We start from the raw sequence: 19,817 nt of genomic DNA, 5'->3' as shown, positions 1-19,817 counted from the left end.
TTATTGTTATGCTTAACTCCAGCTGCTTTTCTTAGACCAGATCTGCTTCTGAAAAGGCAGTTTGCTCTTTATGGATTTTGTGGTATACCACGGTGTAGATCACAGTAATAGATCATGCGTCAGACAGTTGTGGGAACCAATACTCAGGTGTGAGAAGAGTTTAATCAAACTCTGAATCAGGATTTTTAGTTGGTCTTGAAGAGATTCTGCCAAACTATCAGATGGCTGAGTGATTCAGCAGCACTTTCTACAGTGGGGATGAAGTGCTTGCACAACTTAACTCAGCCAGTGCAAGGTGTACTTAGAAACGGATACATCCTCAATGATAGAAGTAGAGGTCGGGAGTTTGTGTCTGGTTGCAACTCAACTATCACTGTAGCAAAGTGTTTGAGTTACCGACAATTAAGCAGCTCTGCAGCAGTGTGACTGAATGAGATGCACCCAGGCCCTAGATAATGATGAGCTGTCTTGGTTGGTAAGTTCTGTAGGTATACTTGGATCACACTGTTACAGCATTTCTAAGAAAATCTGTTCTGAGCTGGAGAGGAGAATCCTACTGATAGTCAAACCTCTGATCCATTAGTACTGAGTCTTCATTACAAAGACTTGTGTGGATTTCCTACTGAAACATGGCATATGCTTAAATCGGGAAAACAGTGTACACACAAATAACTCCAGTAGACTTCCTTTGCACATCCCAATCAACGTGGAATTGAGCGCACATGCAGGAATGAGATGGGGTAGGTAGTGGCAGGGCAGCCGACTAAGGACCCAAAATCCCCAGGTTCAATCCCCAGCCATTCCCACATGTCATGGTGTCTCTGAGCAAGACACCCAATCCCCAATTGCTTCCCATGTGCTTACATAGCTGCCCACTGCTCCACCTGGGTGTATCCCAGGTGCGATGGGTTAAATGTGGAGACTAATTTGGCCGTTGTATGGGAACATATAATGATGACAACACACAGCACTTAATATTATTATTATACCTGTCTCCTTCTATGGCTCCTCCTCCATTTAAATATGTAAAATAGATGCAAATATGTTTTGCATGAGGAATTCTCATCTCTGCATGTAAAAACCATATGTCTAGATGCAGCAAAATGAAGAATTTTATTGAATCTAACAAAGATTACCTTAACATTGACTTCTGATTATTGAGCATGCATCATGAAATTCCATTGAATGTGAATCCATGCTCCTAAATAAGTACATTAGTGGGGTGTAAACACATGTTTGCCACACATATAAAAAGGTGTGTGTTATGTTGTTGAATGAAGTAAACTGGGTGGTGCAGATCTGCCGGTGGAGCCTTTCTAAGGCATTTCCAACTTTACACACATTTAATGAATAATTATTGTAAACACAGAGGCACTCAGGAGTTTGGTAGAACTTAAAAGCTTATTCTTTAAATAGTTGATGTGATAAAACGAGTTGTTGAGAATCAACAAAGTATTTCCTGTGTGGTGTGGGGAAATTTTATATCATACAGATGAAGTCATCCCATGCAGCTGGCTCGACTCAGGGACGAAAGACCAGATCAGTATTTGGTCTGTGTGATCCCTAAAAACACTCTGCCTCCCAATTCTTCTATTGGTGATGTCATCCGGCAGCATCACATCTGTCATTGTCCCACAATTATGTACAAATTTACACAGCTATTTTGGACATTTATGTGATGGTGTATGTCTTGTTGACCTGAGGAGTCATCAGAGATGGGTGGTTCTGAATTAATTTGCTGATCTGACATCATTTTCTTCATCCATCCATCCATCCATCCATCCATCCATCCATCCATCCATCTATCATCTTTACCTGCTTCTTCCTTTTCGGGTCACGAGGGTCACTGGTGCCCATGTCAAGCCATCACTGTACCAGAGGTGGGGTACACCCTGAACAGGTCGCAAGTTCATCACAGGGACAAATAGACACAGCCTAACATGCATGTTTTTGGTCTGTGGGTGGAAACTGGAGTACTCGGAGAAAACCCACGCATGCACGGCGAGAACATGCAAACTCCACCCAGAAAGGCCCCCAGCCGGGATTTGAACCAAGACGACCTGCTCGCTGAGAGGTGGTAGCTCTACCTACTGCGCCACCGTGCTGCCCAACATCATTTTCTTCTCAGTGAGAATTAAATATCCATTACACAGTTCACACACACTTTACGCTCCTCTATCCATGCGCCTTGCAGGAGTGCGATCACTGACATGTGTTTACTTCTACATGTGACAAAAATACAAGAAACTACAGTTTACATTGAAGTGAGGTTGTTTTGAGCATTTTTGAGGCGTGTTTTGTCATTTGAGGTCAAATATGGTTCAGTTTACTTATTTGGATTTAAACCAAAAATGCCCTAACTCGGGGGGGGAAAAAGCAACAACAACGTGTTTGAATATCCTTTGAGTTCAGAGTCTCACGGCAGGTCAAAAATGTGCATGAATTTATGTACGCTTTCACGCAACATTCATTTCGATAAGTGTGTGGAACCCGGCACACACAAACTTTTTGTGCACATGCTACCTTTTTGTGCATACACACCGTGGACCAAGTCCGTACCTTCGAAGAATATTTGAGATTGCAGATGGAACAATCTTTGTGTACTTTGTTGACCCAAGTTGTGTAAATTTTTGTGTTCTGTTGGTGATGCTTTAAGCGTATGGGGTATCAAACCTAGCAACTGATCAGCATTGCAAAGTCAAAATAAGTATTTTATTACTGTAAATAGGTCAGTCTTGTTTTTCATAGGTAAAAATGGGTTGCCATTTGTCATGATTCTGTTCATATATTTTATATATAGAACCTCTTTGTGCAGTCAGGGCAGTGAAGGTTTCTATTTGTCATTTTAAACTGCATCTCTGTTTTTCAAAAAAAAAAATCTGGTCAGTTTTGCGTCATCAAGAGGGAAACTCCACCAGGCACTGGAAGGGTTTATAGTCAAATGTGGAACAGCTGAGAAGAGGGTTAGAAGGCCTGAGGTCATTGTTTTCAGCTGGAAAAGGGTGGGTTGCCAGTTCAGAATTGGAAATGAGCTTGAGCCCTAAGTGGATTAGCTCAGATATCTTTAGAGTCTTGTTCACAATTGATGGTAGAAGAAAGCAAGATATTGATAAGCAGGATGTAATAATCCTGTATGATCTGTATCATACGAATGCTCCACTGGTCTGTAGAGATGTCCGTAAGTGATGGGTTGGAATCAAATTAATCAAAATGCAAATGCAAGCTGCCCAAAAAGGATTCCTTAACAGGGTGTCTGAACTGAGCCTTATGGACAGGGTCCAATGGTTCAGTAATATAGAAGGAATATAAAGTAGGGTTGCAGCTTCTCCACTTTCAATGGAGCTAGTTAAGGTGGTTTGGACTCACAGATGTTTTACTAAGGAAGTTTTTCAAACGTATCCCACTGGGAGCAAACCTCAGGGCTGACCTAGGAAGTGAGCTGCATTACACATCGCAGACTACCCCCAGATGAACTGGAAGAGGTCCATCCATGGAGGATGAATTACCATCCATAGAGGTTGGATGGATGGTGGATGGATGGATGAACAGATGGACGGATGAATGTATGTATGTATGGATGGATGGATGGACAGATCAGAGTCAGAGAGTCAGAGTTTCTTTATTGTCATTCGCACCTCATGTGGTACATGTGGTGGAGCGAAATTATGTACGCAGGGTCCCAGCTACATCCAACAATAAAATGTATAAGAAAAACAGTAATAACATCTAAGATATGAACTAAGAAAAACATCAACTAAATATACACTAAGCACTCATAACATAAAACATTGAACATCACCACAAACATGAACATGAGTCTGTGAGCAGACAGCAGATGGAAGGATGGATGGATGGTTGGTTGGTTGGATGGTGGATAGATGGATGGACGGACAGACAGAAGGATGGATGGATGGGCAGATGGAAGAATGGATGGATGGCGGATTGGATGGAAGGATGGATGGATGGATGGATGGATGGACAGACAGACGGAAGGACAAATGGATGAATGGATGGATGGATGATGGATGAAGAACAAGTGGAAGGATGGATGGATGGAGAGATGGATGGATGGATGGGCGAATGGATGGACAGATGGACAGACAGATGGACAGACAGAAGGACAGATGGATGGATGATGGATGGATGGACAGAAGGACAAATGGAAGGATGTATGGATGAATGGATGGACGAATAGATGGATGGACAGATGGTTTGATGGATGGATGAGCTGTCATCATAATCAGCTCCTGTTGATTTGAAGTTTTCACTCAAAATTGTACAATTTTTCCAGTTTCCATAACATTTTTTGCTGATGTGGCGTAACAGTTGCATCATGTACCAAAAAAACAAAGGGAAAAAACCCTCTAACTCAGATTTGTTTAATTATGTTGTCTGAAATTGCTGATATTTGCACTCTGAACAAACATTTTGCATATAATACATAACCGATGCTCCTTCTTCTTCTGTGTCATGATAGCATTTCTGCCTGTCTGTTGACGCTTTCCTACAAGTTCTGGCATGAAGGCTAATCACACACGTCTCCGACACTGAGACTGTGCGCCGACTGTGACATGACGCCACTTATCAAGACAGCTTACTGCATCTGCTGTGCATTACAGGAAATGTGTTTGATTGCTAACATGATAATGTGGGAAAAGCACCCAAGCAAAGATTTTTCTGATTATTTGGGATTTAAAGGGGACTGAGTCTGATGACCCACATCAGAAAAAAAACAAACTTCAGATTTTTATACAATGAGACAAATAGAACTTCAGCCAGAACCTCTCAACCTCACACACCAGCTCAGGCTCCTTCCCCAGCAGAGAAGTGACATTTCACGTCCCAATAGCCAGCTTCTGTAGCTGAGGATCAGACCGCCAGGGTCCCTGCCCTCGGCCACCACCCATCCCACATTGCACTCGACCCCTTTGACCCCTCCCACAGGTGGTGAGCCCATGGGAAGGGGGACCCTCTTCGGGCTGTGCCCGACCGGGCTCCTTGGGCAAAAGCCCAGCCACCAGGCGCTCGCCAGCATGCCCCACCTCCAGGCCCGGCTCCAGAGTGGGGCCCTGGTGACCCACGTCCGGGCTAGGGAACATTGTTTCCATTGATTGTGTTCATCATAAGGGGTCTTTGGGCTGCACTTTGTCTGATCCCTCACCTAGGACCTGTCTGCCTTGGGTGACCCTACTAGGGACATGAAGCCCCTGACAGCATAGCTCCTAGGACCATTGGGACATTCAAACCCCTCCACCACGATAAGGTGGCAGCCCAGGGAGGGGCAATTAAGAGTCATATTCCATGTATTTGGTTTTTGTAAGTATTTTTTTTACAAGAACAGAGGTGAAAATGAAAGAATGATGTGTTCAGATCAGTGTTGGGAGGAAAGTGGTTGAGAAATTACTTTTTTGGCATTCAGCTTCTTAAGACAACCAATGTGTCATCCGGTCATTTATCTTTTTTTGCCTGTATTTCACACAAACTAAATATTTTAAATGCCTTTGGCATTATATCATTGCATAAGGGTCATTTGATTTTTGTTTTTGGCCTCAAAGACACCCTCCATTCTTAAATACAATTTTCATTGCAAATCACTTTGCATGATCTGTACTGGCAGCTTCTTAGGTTTTTGAGTTGCATATTTTAAAATGAAACTTAACTTGCATGCTTATCATCTTCTTATTGAAATCATAATTTTGGTTGAGAAAGCTACCACATTGTTTTCTAGTGAAGAAAATTCCAACTTGCAGGGGAGTACCGGCATAGAGTTGGAGTCTGAAAGTGAACTTTAAAGGCTTGATGAACCCATGAAGTAACGAGAAATCACACTCTGCTTAGCTGACACGGTTGTTGCACAAAGAATGGTTTTAAATGCAAGCATAGCTTTGGTTACTGAAATGCCAGATTAACTTTGACTATATTTACCACTTTGTTACTTAGATACACTTACTCCAAATTTGTCCAAAAATTCCTCAAATGCTTTAGTTTCTGTATGATGCACCAACAGTCGTCAATAAGAATTCAGCAGTGTCTGCCAAAAGAAATTTTACTCTGGGGAAGGCCCAGAATATCAGTATTAAATGTATTTTTTGTGACAGCCATGCTAGTTTTCTTCACTCACCATATTATTTTTTTAGACTTGTATCTTAATGTGGGCTGGCAGCTTCGCTCTGCAGAAAGAAGTGGAGTGAAACCACAGGCAAAATGCAGAGATTACTGTAAATGCTAGAAAAGTGGCCTGAGATGAATTACCGTAAATTAATTACCATAAATTCTGTAAAAGTTGTGCCACCTCAGATGAATTACCGTAAATGCTGTAAAAACTGTGCTGCCTACGAATAATTTCCGTAAACGCCGTAAAAGTTGAGGCCCCCGAGATAAATTATTGTAAAAAATCTAAAAGTTGCGCCGCCTGATATAAATTGCTGTGAATGCTGTAAAAACTACATTGCCCAAGATGAATGATCATAAATGTAAGAAAAGCTGTGCTTTCTAAAATTAATTACTATAAATGCTAGAAAAGCTGGGCTTTCTGAAATAAATTACGGTGAATACAGAAAAATATACACAATTACTACAAAAATCTATAAATATACTGTATTTAAAAAAGTATTTATTGTATTTTTCTGAAATCATTGACGTATTTGGCTCGTGAAGACTTTATTTGTGTCTGAATTTTAACTGTCCCCATTTTAGTATTTAAAATGGTCTAACTGAATTAAGTATTAATTTGTTGAACTTAAAATATGTGTTTATATAAACCAATAAAGCCCAAATATATAAGCATAACGTTAACATATAAATTCTTCAAGATTCCCGGTCCAATGTCCCCAGAAAAAGCCAAATAAAACAACTTTTTCAAGATAACAGATGTCTCCAAAGTATTTTTTGGATTGTATAGCTAATTTAATGTCTTGGTTGAGTGTTTTGTGCTTGACAGACAGTCTTTACCACAAGAGGCTTGACAAGGAAGACAGAAGTGAAGCCAGACTGCTGATTGAGTTTAGGAAAAGCCACACACAAGCACACAAATACATAAAAGTTCATGCTCCCTTCTCCACTTTCTGTGCTTACTCGTACATTCTCCCCCAAAGGCAAACATGTTGCTCTCTGACTCTCTGACACATGGGTCAGACATGGTTTGGTTACACAGGAAACTGCTTATACTTATTCCAGTGATAGCTAGATTAACCACATACTCGGGTTTGCAAAAACAACACATTAATAATGTGTGTGTGTGTGTGTGTGTGTGTGTGTGTGTGTGTGTTTGAATGCATTATAGTGCTGCTGTCACATTTTTTCACCTTAAGTAAAACATATGGTGAATGCAATGGAAAAACTACAATTGTGTGAATGTTTATGAAGCGTTCACACTATTGTGATCAATTTTTCTTCCATACATATTTCTGTGCGATTCACGTCCCGCAGCTTTTCAGCTATTTCAAACAAATTCTATATCAAAACGTTCAGCTCATTCAGGGCAATCTATGACTTTTGGTATTGGTGCACCTTTAGCTTTTTGAAATATTTAGCCTTTGCTGCCACTTTTTAATCTCATAAAAAGTAATTGAGCTCATTTAAATCCTTCAAATCTTTAAATTTGTTTACAACCTTTTACTGGTCCTTTCATATTTTGTTCTGGTTCAGCTCCTTTCAGCTTCCTTGTGCAAATTTAAACAATTTTTCAGCTACTTTCAGATATTTTGTGTTCCTTTCAGATTCTTTCTGCTAACTACATTTTGTGCTTCTTCTAACTTCTTTCTGCTAATTTCAGCTTGTTATGCTCGTTTCAGCTTATTTCTGCAAGTCTCAGCTTCTTCTATTACTGTATTTTGGCTACTATTTAGCTGTTTTGTGCTAAATTTAGCTTTATAAGCCAGTTCCACATTGTTTAGCGCATTTCAGCTCTGTCCACTTTCTGTTGGTAGTTTAAGCTTCTTTTTGCATTTTCAGCTACTTTTCAGCTATTTTTTGCTAAATTCAGCCTTTTTTTTTTAGCTAATTTTCTATTTTTTGTGCTTATTTAAACCTAATTCAGCAAATATGTGTTCTTTCTGCTTTTTCTGCTAAATTAGTTTACCATCAGCAATAAAACCATTAACAGATCTTAGAGTTTTTAATTCCCAGGTGAAAAAATGGTTGAAACAAAACCAAATCTGTGAACACTGAGCCCCATGGGGATGGAGGAGCAGGCATGTGTGTGAAGAAACTGTTTAATTTTAATTATATTTTAATTTTAATTAAATTTTTATTTTATTTTAGCCATTTTTTTTATATAAAAGTCCAACCAAGAACTGGATTTGCAAATTAGCCTGTGGCTAGAAAACCTAACTTGATTTATTTTGTTTATCAGGGTGCCACAGGTCGAGAACCCTTCCCCTTGCCTGCAATTCCAGTTCCAGCCTGTATGGACTTTTCAGAGAGTTACTATGAGGAGGCCCAACCCTATGAGGAAACTGTCAATGGTAAGAGTTAGCTTGAAAAGTCCAATGTCTGTTTTTTAGTCGTATCTAGTGGCAAATTTGGAGAATGTAACCAACTGAAGCTCATTTTGCAGGATGTTGCTAAAAGACTTGTAAAGTGGATCTACCTGAGCTCATATTTATGTTACTGATCGTATCTTGACTACCAACCAATGATATTTAGAATTTTAATTTAAGAAAATCATCCATGCAAGAGGGTCAAGAAAGCAGCCAGACATTGTTGTCTCTCTTTCTTTAATTATTTTTTTAGATGACGGAGAGGCAGTTAGCAGTTCATACGAGTCCTATGATGAGGAGGAAGTGACCAGAGAAAAGTCATTGTCAGCTCAGCACCAGTGGCCATCAGCAGAGGCGTCCATTGAGCTGATGAAGGATGCTCGCATATGTGCCTTCCTTTGGAGAAAAAAGTGGCTTGGCCAGTGGGCTAAACAGCTCTGTGTCATCAAAGACTATCGCCTGCTGGTGGGTAGACTCAATAAAAAGGCAACACGATCCAAAAGTTCAATTTCCGAGTTTACATCTCTTCACAATTTATGAAGTACAAATAGACAAAGAGTGAGCAAAAAGGGGCGCTGAAAGGCGAGCAAAGAACGTGTTGCCTCTTTAAAAAGAAAATGGACGCACACTTTAGGTTTGCAAAGGCGCATCTAAAAAAAAACAACCCACAAGACATGTTTATGCTTATGTATTTTCACACTCGCGTTTAGCCATGATTACCAGCACTGTGGTTTTCAAATTAAACACTTAACTAAGCATGCGTATAACTGACACCACATTCTAACTATAAAGCACGGTGGTGGGAGGCTGATGGTCTGAGCTTTACAGTCATTGTTAATCATTATCTCTTCTGTTTAACAAATTGTTTAAGAGTCCGTCTGACAGCTCAGGATGGAAAACATACAAAGATAATTACAAAAACTAATGCCACTAAAGTGGTTTAACAAGTTAATCATCAACAGACAAGGTGAACTATTTGGCTGTTAACTAAATCCGAATAAATTTACTTGAATGATATTACGTACCACCACAAGCACGTGCGATTCAGCAGATGTTAAACAGCTTCACTGATGCCTGCTGTCTCTGCTTCTCTCAGTGCTATAAAAGCTCTAAAGAGCAAACCCCACTGCTGGACGTGAGTCTGCAGGGCTGCAGTGTGACTTACAAAGAGAAGCAGCCAAGGAAAAAACACAAGCTGAAGATCGTCCCAGTCGGAGGGGAGGCCATTGTTCTGGGCCTGCAAAGCAACGAACAAGCTGAGCAGTGGCTGAAGGTAACAAACTGAGCGTTTTGTAAGGGTTATGTTATCTTGCTAGTTTGGAGAATACATGCATCTCTTTTATGTTCTTTAGGTTATTCAAGAGATCAGTCTCAAGCCAGCTGAAAACTGTGACCTCCAACACCCTGCGTCCGAGTTACCAAAGCTTATTTGCACAAAGGTACTTTTACAAGCTTATCCACTTTAGCTAGACATGTAACAGGCCTGAGAAGCTTTTTTATAAGACAGAAGTGTCAATCAAATCGTATTTCCACATTTATTAACAATATGCATTTTTAAATATGCATTTTAAAAATCTAAAACGACTGCATGAACGCACAGGGCGAACTGTATGAGAGACACTCGGTGGCTTCAGAGAGCGGCAGCAGCACAGACAGCCATGCTGAAATGACAGAAAAAGATGGTGGGTGAGCTTCTGAGAATTGGATTTTATGTGCTTTCTTTCCTTAAAGTGGTTTGATCTTGATATCTTTTTATTTATTTATTATTCTGCAGTGAAGAAAAAATCAGGTGCAGGTTTGATGTTCAGTAACCTGATGAACATCGCCAAGAGAAAACCCTCAGCATTAGAGAGCCCTGAGAAGAGTATTGACACCTCAGGTAAAGACACAACTACCGTATTTTCCGCCGTACACGTCGCACCGCCTTATAAGTTGCATCAGTCCAAATATGTCTAATAAAGTGGAAAAATCCATAAATATGTCGCTTCGCCGTATATGTCACATCTATTATGTGTCACCGCTGACAACCCGGAAATGTGGGCCGATGTGCCAAAAATCGATTGGCTGCCAAATGGCAGCCGTGGGAGCGTGCACCGGAAGATTTTAACAAGAATTTAACAAGATTAACATTTAAAAACAATTATTTGTTTGCTCAAAATTATTGTTAAGGTGTGTCTCAGTTTAACTTTTCCTTAATAAATGCACTTTGACGGTCAAATCAGCTGCATTTCAAACATCGATATGCGGAAGGAAGCACGCGCACGGGAGGACTCGCTGTGCATTTCTTTGAAATTTAACAAGATAACCACCTAAAAACAATTATTTGTTTGCTTGTTATTATAGCAAAGGTGCGTCTCAGTTGAACTTTTATTTAATAAATGCACTTCAATGGTCAAATCAGCTGCATTTCGCCGGGGCGGCACAGCGAAATGCAGCTGATTTGACGGTTGCTCCAGGTGAGCTGGACAAAGGTGACAGTCTATGGCAAGTCGATCGTGTCATTAATAGCCACTTTTTACCTATTACATGGCACAAACTACTCGAGTGCCATCTAGTGGCTGAAAATTGTAGTGTTCAATATTTTCAGTCAGAATGAAAGAAAACGGTCATATCTCAGCCAAAAAATGGTTTATAAATATGAGGGAAAAATCCATAAATATATCGCTTCGGCGTATAAGTCACAGGGCATGCAAATTATGCAAAAACAGTGACTTATAGGCTGAAAAATACAGTACTTTATAGTGCATTTAATTCTTCGTTCAGATATTGGTGTTTGAAATACCTGCTGGGAGGGTTTTTATTGTTTTTACTAACAGGAAGATCTAAGCCTACATTAAATGTGTAACATGAATAATTTATGCCCAAATATTTTTCTTCCTGAATGTAGCATCAAGAACTTTGAAATGTAACCTAGACAACATTTTTAAAAGCATATTAAATTATTGTTTTCCTTTTGTTACAATCTGTGCAGCCTTTGATAAAAACCAAGTCTTAAAGCTGGTTTCTCTACGGGCTGCAACTGTTGGCGACTAGTTGTTGAACGGGGATCGCAAGAGAGTCTCCATGTCTCCACGAATGTCTTGAAATGTGCAGGAATTTTCTTGTGTCACTCTCAGAAACTCGCAGTCCTGCTGAGTTTGGACTATGTTCAAAACATTTAGGTGAGAATTTTTCTCTCAAAATAGTCACCGAGTTGTTGCGGAGGTCTCAAGCTTTTCTCTGTATTTTGACACCTGGATAGGAACTCTCCTCTGATTAACAAGCAAACAAACAAACATCTAAGACCAATGTCTGGGTCTAAAATCCACACCTATGATTAATAATTATTAACAAACTGTTCCAAATCTGCTTCATTTCAAAAGTGCAATCTTGCAGAGTAAATGATAAATTCAGAAGCAGCTGCCAAAGTTGGTACAAAGTGAGCCGATGTGGTAATAATATACCGGATTTTTCAGACTATAAGGCGCATTAACTGAAACAAAACAGTCAGATAAGTCGAACTTTATTCAACTCAATCACAATAACCATATAAAATTGGTTCGAGGTCAGTAAGCACAACCAGAATTAATACATAAGATGCCCCTGATTGGCACACTGTCAGTTTTTGAGAAAATGTAAGGGTTTTAAGTGTGCCTTATAGTCCAAAAAATATGGTAAACAAAGTCTAACAAGGTAGAGTCGGGTCCTCTGGACGGATTCTTTGTTGAAACAGTTCGATCTTTTGGATAAAAGACGTAACATTTCAAGAAAGAAGGATCTGTCCAGAGGACCTGACTCTACCTTGTTAGGTTCACCTGGATTATTGAGCATGCATCAGGACAATGTAGGCAAAGGTTGACGACAATAGCCAAGAATGGTAGTCTTGCAAGATGTGAACATAAAAAAGGCAGGTTTTGGGGCTTTTTATAAAAAAAAAAAAACAGGCCCCTCAAATTGCGGCCAATTGGCTTGTCAGGTTGGAAACACTCAAAGAATTAATTGAGACTACAATCCTGTCAGTGACTCAAAACTGCATGAAGATGAGCAGATATTCCGGCCTCCAACAGTCAAGTCTAATGAGATACTAACTTAAATCTACTCGCTCAATGAAATCAAACACAAAGTTTATGCTGAAAGTTTATGCATCTGAGATGCTGGCACGTTCAACTACCAGGGTTAAGATACAAATACCAAAAGAAACATTTTCTCCTCCTATCCTCCTTTAGGATACCTCAACATACTGGTGAACAGCCAGTGGCGGCCATGCTGGTGTCTCATAAAGAACGGACAGCTGTGGCTCTACCAAGAAAAGGGGAAGAACAAACTGAGCCAGCCAGTTGTGACGCTGGAGGGCTGCAACATTTTGCCCGACCCCAGCCCCGAGCACCTCTACTCCTTCAGGATTGACATGGGCGGCACACAGCTGGCAACTCTAGAGGTAGATAAATGATGGAGTTGTTGTTGTTGTTGTTTTGCACTTTATTAACTTACTTTTGCTGCAGAAGTAAGATAAATAAAAATCCCTATGACTTAACGTTCGCTCTGACCAGAGCAGGGCAGGTTTCTGTAGGTTGAGAGTATTTTTTTGTTGTGACTGCTGCTTGAGCAACGGTTCATGAAAATACAACAAAGTTCAGTCAGATCATCTGGACGTTGTTTGTTTTGTTGCTGAGACGTTTCGTCCTTCATCCAAAGGACTTCATCAATCCGATGAGCCACAAACAAACTCAGTCCCACAAGCAGTACACTCCCATAGTGGCCCGACCAGTTTGCTGGTGATAAGATGGTTTCTGGGACCCACCGTCTCCCCCTGTCGACTCATCTGAGGCAGCCATAGCCAAAGTGGTTCAAAACATCAAAGTCCATGCGCAATCACGAGTTCACTGGATTATTGATTTGTTCTTGCTGAAACTATACCTTTGCTGACTTGCTCTATATAATAAGCACATAAGGGTGGTCTGTGAACATGAGAGTGTGTTTGTGAGAGTGTGAAGGGTGTGGATGTTTTGGGGGATTTGGAGACTAACGCTACACCCTTTTTCATTAGTCCTTCAGTACCACCCAGCTGCACTGCATATTTAGTCATAGGCATTGGAATTTAATATTTAGTCTTGAGGTCTCCCCTTGCTTTTATTTTTTTTTCTTCCAAACTGCGTGTTTTTTTTCCTCCCACAGACTGAAATCATACAAGTCAGGTTAAATGGTAACTCTGAATTGTCCCTAGGTGTGTGTGTGAATAAGTGGGCCTGCGATGGACTCGCGTCCAGTCTAAGGTGTACCCGATTGCTACAGTGAGTGCTTGAGACGGGATAGTAAAGATCGATCGTAAAGAAAATAAATGGATGGATGAAAAGTGGTCTCGAGAAATATTATTTAGGAACTTTCTGGAGTAATCAAATTATTCTGCTAGTTTAATTCCATACAGCTCAAATAGAGAAGTTCTATAAAACTCTTTAAATAAATAAAGGCTTAGCATTATTTGAAAGAACGCCGATCTTCGTGCCGTTTCGGTCTAACCTTTCAATAAGCTTATGCGCAATATTGCGAGATCTTGTGGATGTGTTAGCACTTGTGAGTTCAGAATGACTCTCAGCTAGCAGAGTTCTTCCTTTGCCTACACTGCGAGCACATCGCACACCGCTTAGGGGGAGGGGATTGAAATAAGAAATAACGCTGTAGCAATCGTCTCATTAATTCAAAGTGATGAGTGGCATGTGAAATAAACCCATGTGGCTTTAAACTCAGGATGTTGTAAGACCTTGCTTTGTACTGAATGCAGATTCTTTCTCTCCCTTCCTCCCCCGAACCAGGCAAAAACATCGGCAGATATGGGTAACTGGCTGGGCCTGTTGTTGTCACAGACTGGGACCAAAACTGACCCAGAAGACCTCACTTACGACTACGTCAATGCTGAGAGGATCTCTACAATCATCAGCGCTGCAAAGACGTCCTTCTAGTATGTCATTTTCCTGGGTGTTTCCAAGAGAAAGCTGTTCCCCATGTTTCAACAATATTTGTATTTCTGTGTCTCTAGCTTGATGCAAAGGAGGTATTCAGAGACAAATACATATATAGACACCATTCCTTCCATTTCTCAAGACTCCAATGAGCTGTACGATGATGTGGCATCCATAGCTGATCCTGAGGTAGGCATAGGAGTTAAGAATCCCCGTGGTATTTGTACTGTTTTGAGTTTCATTTGAATATCTGGCTGTTTTCCACCACTAACATCCTCCTCCAAAATCGTACAGGATGCTGAAGAGAACAGCGAGCCAAACCGTGAGGAGAACAAAGTCCAGGAGGTTAATGAACTTACCAAGGAGCCTGCAGATGCAGAACAAGACAGAAGCAAAATTTATCTGGACCTAGTTCCTTTGCCCTCCTTCCTCCATCCAGTGAGTGGACATAAAACCTCCCCTCACAAGGAAACGTCTAGTGCATCTCCAGTCCATGTAGAGGAACACCGGGATCATTCGAGTCAAAATAAGGAGATAGATCCATCAAATATTTTGCCATGATCCTTGTGATCTCTAAATATTAGCACATTGTAAAGCACCTTAAACATTTTTGATGGCAATAAACTGCGACATCAGTTCAGGAGAACGTGACTAAAATATGGAAATGAAGGTGCAACGCGTTTTGTTTCTGTTCCCCTTTCTGCCGTTTTGATAATGCAATATGAACTTAAAACAGTCGTCCTTAAACACCTTTGTCAGTTAGGTCATTGTTTGCTTCAAGGACTAGTCCGGTTATTTTGGAAGTGATACTCTGTCAAACGTTAGTGCCTTATGGCAGTGGTTCCAACACTGGTCCTTGAGGAACACAGTCCTGCATGTTTTTGTTTCTCTGCACCAGCGCACCTGATTCAGTGGTTTATGGTAATTACATCCTTAAGTTCAGCAGAAGCCTGTTCGTCACCTTTTCATTCAAATCAGGTGCGTTGGAGCAGAGAAACAGCTAAAACATGCAGGATGGTGTTCCTCAGGGACCAGGGTTGGGAACCACTGCCTTATGGTGACATTAGTCATAGAGCATAATGGTTTTCAGGCATATAAAACAAGTCTTTCTCAAAAATTACATACCCATGTGAAAGAACGCTGTATTACAATAGCTAATAGGAAACTGTTACACTCTAGCGTGACATTGTTTGTTTAGTTTGTTGCTGTTTTCGCAACCGACTGTTGGTGTTACTTTGCAAATGTTCAAGTGTGAAGCCTAGACCCACAGAGACAAACCGTGTAGAGGTTTAATATCAGCTAATATACCGTTGTTTCACACTAGTTTGTTGTTTTGGCAAGCACGTTGTTCATAGGCCTGAAAAATAATAAATTAACAGGTTCTTGTTTGGCTAACTACTAGCCTAGCTTGGACAAAATCTTCTAAAACTTGGATCGAATCAATGCACGTCACTGCTGCGGTGAAAACTCAATATGCTGCCTTGCTGGTAACCAAAACTGTTCTTCTGAAAATGCTTCAGTTCCAGGACGTTTCCACCAGTCGCACCGAGCCAGATCCAGCTCCCGCATTAAACGGGCCGACGTCAACCCCTGCCACAAGCAAGCCAGAGCACATACAATCACCGACTCACCCTCAAGCACAGCTGCACTCTCAACTAATCAAGACCTCGTCCCAAAGTCAGGAGAGCTCCAAGAGGCTCAGTCTTGGAGTCCCACAAGCCCTCGGTTCTCCTGGGGTGCAAACCCCTAAGGGCCTAACAACTCAGACTGTTGCCAACTTATTCCCCAACAGTCCGCAATCTGGACGGCTGAAGGCACATACCATAGGTGAGTGTAAATGGGGACAACTGCTTTGCTGAATTCTGTTTCAGGACAAATGAACAGTGTTTATACTCGACATTAAAAGCAGATTCGTTCTTCATGACTTAAAGATGTTTTTCTTCTAAAGCAGAATTGTGCATCATTAGTAGGGTTTCCTTGACAGTAATCCTACTCCTTTAGCTCCCTCTAGTGGAAAGTAGTTTCCTCTACAACTAAAGATCTGCAAAGTTCTTGCTTTCCAGTTATCATGTTCAATATTTTTATTGACCACCATCAGAATGCAAATTATATTTTTCTTGAGTCTGTGTGTGTTTGTGTCAGTCTGTTACAAAAATATTTCATGAACCAATGGAAGGATTGTAATGAAACTCTCTGAACATCATAACTAAAGCTCTATCTATTTTGACTGTTGAAGTCAATTCAGTATAAAATGGCTACCACCGTCAAGTGATCTTGAAAAACAGAAAAATGGCTGTGTCTTATAAAAGATAATATTTTGAGTGACAGTAGTTGAGTCATCCCCAGAAAATGCAAAATCTTGATTTCAAATGTTACCGTTTACTATTTGGAGTCAACTCTGTCCGTCTGTTAGCAAAATATCTTGTGAACCACAGAATAGATTTTAATGAAACTTTCAGGATTTAATCAATGGATGTATTTATACAATTGTTTAACGTTTGGAGCCAACCCAGTTCAAAATAACCACCACAGTCAACTGATTTTAGAAAACACAGAAATTACTATAACTCTGTCAACTTTAAAGATATCTTGCTAAAAATTAGTGTGGTAGTAGCTGAGATTAAATCACAACAGATAATCAAAATTACACTCACTGCATAAGACCTGTGCCAAAAACTTAGGCATTAAGTATTGCACTCAATCCTGTTTGTCTGTTAGCAAAATCTCTCATGAACCACTGCGCAGATTTTGATGAAACTTTCGAAAGATGATCAATAGATGTACTTCTGTAACTGTTTGACTTTAGGAGTCAGTCCAATTCATAATAGCATCACAGCTAATCAAACTTAGCCAATGCAAAAATGGCTATAATCTGGTCATTTGTACAGATATTGAGCTACAATTTGACGTAGTAGTTGCTGAGATTCCCAGCATATATTTTTGAGTTTGACAATCTTGATATCCCATGAGATTAAGCTATTTTCAAAGTTTGACCTAAACAACTTCAACTTAATTCTCAGATGATCTAAAGCTAAGACATAAAAGGTGGCGGGTGAAATGCATTTATTCAAATAATGTTAGACTTTTCATTTTTAGCTTGTGAAATATAATTTTAACTCTTGTTTCTTCAGGGAGTTCTAGTGCTGTAGAGATAAAACTTGGCAAGAACCGCACTGAGGCGGACATGCGACGCTACACAGACGAGCGAGATTGTCTGGAGAAAGAAAGAGAGGAGGTGAGGAGCAGTCTGGCCAACCTGAAGAGGGTGAGGAGGGAAACCAAGGAGGAGCTCAACGCCTGCCAGGGTACGTCTGCGCTTCATCACTAGAGGGGTTTGCAGTAAACAAGCAGTGACTGACAGCTGTCTGTCTTCAGATCCCAAGTGTCAAGTCATCTTAGAGGTCCGTCTGAAGAAGAAGGAGGAGGAGTGTCGAGAGGCAGAGCGCCGCAGGGTGGAGGTGGAGCTCCGACTGGTGGAAGTGAAAGAAAGTCTGAAGAAAGTGGAGGCGGGGCCTTTCACTCTGGGGACCACCCTGGACAGCAGCCTCCAGGACACACCGGTTGGTTTACTGCTCCACACCCTCAGTGCTCAGCCGACTAAACAGAAAGTGTGACGTCAATAAATTTAAACATACCTCGTCACCCTCTCTACCGTCTCTCTCTTAGACTAGAGCTGCAACCTTGCCCAACCCCCACCTATCATTATCAGCAGCATCAGCAGCATCTTCCCAAACCAACAACACCAATGCAGAGCCGGCTTCTCCAGTCAACTCTGCCACAGCTCTCAAAACCAGGCCCGCCTCCATCCTGGCCACGAAAGGCAAAGTCTTACAAAAGGCGAAGGTGAGGCTAGATTTCATACACCCTGGCAGGTTGAACGCTGATGATTCACACAGATGAGTGAGGAACATCATTACCGTGTGAACGTTTATGAATGATCACTATTGTGATCCATTTTTCTTCTGTACGTTTTTCAGCAACTCTCTCGTTCCACAATTTTTGTCTTTAGATCTGTTTACAACCTTTAACTGCTCCTTTCACATTTTGTTCTGCTTCGTAAATGTTAACTTTTTTCAGCTACTTTCAACTGTTTTGTGCTCCTTTCTGATTCTTTCTGCTAACTACAACATCTTTGTGCTTCTTTTAACTTCTTTCAACTAATTTCAGCTTGTTACACTCCTTTCAGCTCATTTCTGCAAGTTTCAGCTTTTTTTTTTTTTTTTACTATTTCCGCTACTATTTAGCCGTTTTATGCTAATTTGAGCTTTTTCAGCTAATTCTACATTTTTTTCACTCATTTATCATCATAATTCCACTTTTTTAGCTCGTTTCAGCTCTTTCCACTTCCTTTAGGTAGCTTAAGCTTCTTTCTGCCTTTTCAGCTACTTTTCATTTATTTTTTATGCTAATTTCTGCCCTTTATTTTTCAAGCTAATTTCGTAATTTCTATGCTCACTTCTGCTTATTTAAACATAATTCAGCACAAATGTTTTCTTTCTGCTTTCTTCTGCTAATTTAGGCTTGTTCTTCCTTTTCAGCTAAAATTCTGCATGATTTTAAGCTCATTTTAGCTATTTTTCAGCAAGTTGTTCAGCATTCACTCATTTCCATAGGAAATGCAATTTGTCTAGTTGCAGATTATTTTGAATTAAAGCTTGTTTCTTTTTTTTAAGGAATGGGAGAAAAAATCCACCACCTAGAAGCAAACTTTGTACCACTGTTCGCTACATCTGTGTCAGACAGTGACACCCTCCTTCCATGGAGCCTCATCAGTTCAGCACCAAGACTAAGACAAGCCAGTCGGACAGAGACACGAGGTCTCTTCTTGATACCACTGGATATTCTTTAACAAAGACTTGTTGAGTTGTTTTGCTCTAATCGCAAAGGAAAAACTATTGGAAGTAGCAGCATCACAGCTGCTGGAAGATGCACAGAAAGAACAGGCCAGCGTTGTAAACAGCCCAACATGACAAAACCACTAAAAGTTAAACAGATAGTTCAGATCTTTAGGGTTGGGGTTGTGTTGAAATGTATGAATAATAAATATATTACCTGTTGCAGAGAGCTTTTTGAACAACTTCAATTTGAAGAATTAAAGGCAGAGTTATTCAAAGGGGGATCTGATAAATCATAGCTCCAAATGGAGGCTTGTCAATCATGTAATGCAAAATGATGTTGATGTAATGGTTTATAAACTGTGTTTGCATAAACTGGATATTAAAGGACGCGCTTCATAATTCACTTTGGTCTTGGCCCGGTTTGGGACTACCAGATCAGAAATAGTTACCATTTGTCCAAACTGAGGTCATTCAAAGTGCTATCTAAAACAGGTAATATGTTAAGTTTTCAGAAACATGTAACCCCGCTGCAAAACATATGAACTACCTGTTTAAGAAAGAAA

General features: G+C 40.5%; 1 protein-coding gene across 1 annotated transcript in view; it reads left to right on the top strand.

The window, feature by feature from the left end:
- The window catches only part of afap1l2 (actin filament associated protein 1-like 2), a 63,593-nt gene extending 44,267 nt beyond the window's left edge, over positions 1-19,326 (top strand). The window contains exons 5-19 of the mRNA XM_037691436.1: positions 8,354-8,465; positions 8,734-8,945; positions 9,577-9,753; positions 9,833-9,919; positions 10,081-10,162; positions 10,255-10,359; positions 12,686-12,897; positions 14,270-14,415; positions 14,494-14,581; positions 14,711-14,952; positions 15,945-16,243; positions 17,548-17,721; positions 17,792-17,980; positions 18,129-18,259; positions 19,090-19,326. Coding sequence (XP_037547364.1) covers positions 8,354-8,465; positions 8,734-8,945; positions 9,577-9,753; positions 9,833-9,919; positions 10,081-10,162; positions 10,255-10,359; positions 12,686-12,897; positions 14,270-14,415; positions 14,494-14,581; positions 14,711-14,952; positions 15,945-16,243; positions 17,548-17,721; positions 17,792-17,980; positions 18,129-18,259; positions 19,090-19,116 — 2,283 coding nt within the window. The 3' untranslated portion in view covers positions 19,117-19,326. The remainder of the gene's footprint in view (positions 1-8,353; positions 8,466-8,733; positions 8,946-9,576; positions 9,754-9,832; positions 9,920-10,080; positions 10,163-10,254; positions 10,360-12,685; positions 12,898-14,269; positions 14,416-14,493; positions 14,582-14,710; positions 14,953-15,944; positions 16,244-17,547; positions 17,722-17,791; positions 17,981-18,128; positions 18,260-19,089) is intronic.
- The last annotated feature ends 491 nt before the right edge of the window (positions 19,327-19,817 follow it).

Source organism: Nematolebias whitei, chromosome 17, assembly GCF_014905685.2.
Source record: "Nematolebias whitei isolate Nwh7 chromosome 17, NemWhi1, whole genome shotgun sequence".
Taxonomy (NCBI): domain Eukaryota; kingdom Metazoa; phylum Chordata; class Actinopteri; order Cyprinodontiformes; family Rivulidae; genus Nematolebias; species Nematolebias whitei.
The sequence above is the reverse complement of the archived record's forward strand: the minus strand, read 5'-3'. Positions and strand labels throughout refer to the sequence as shown.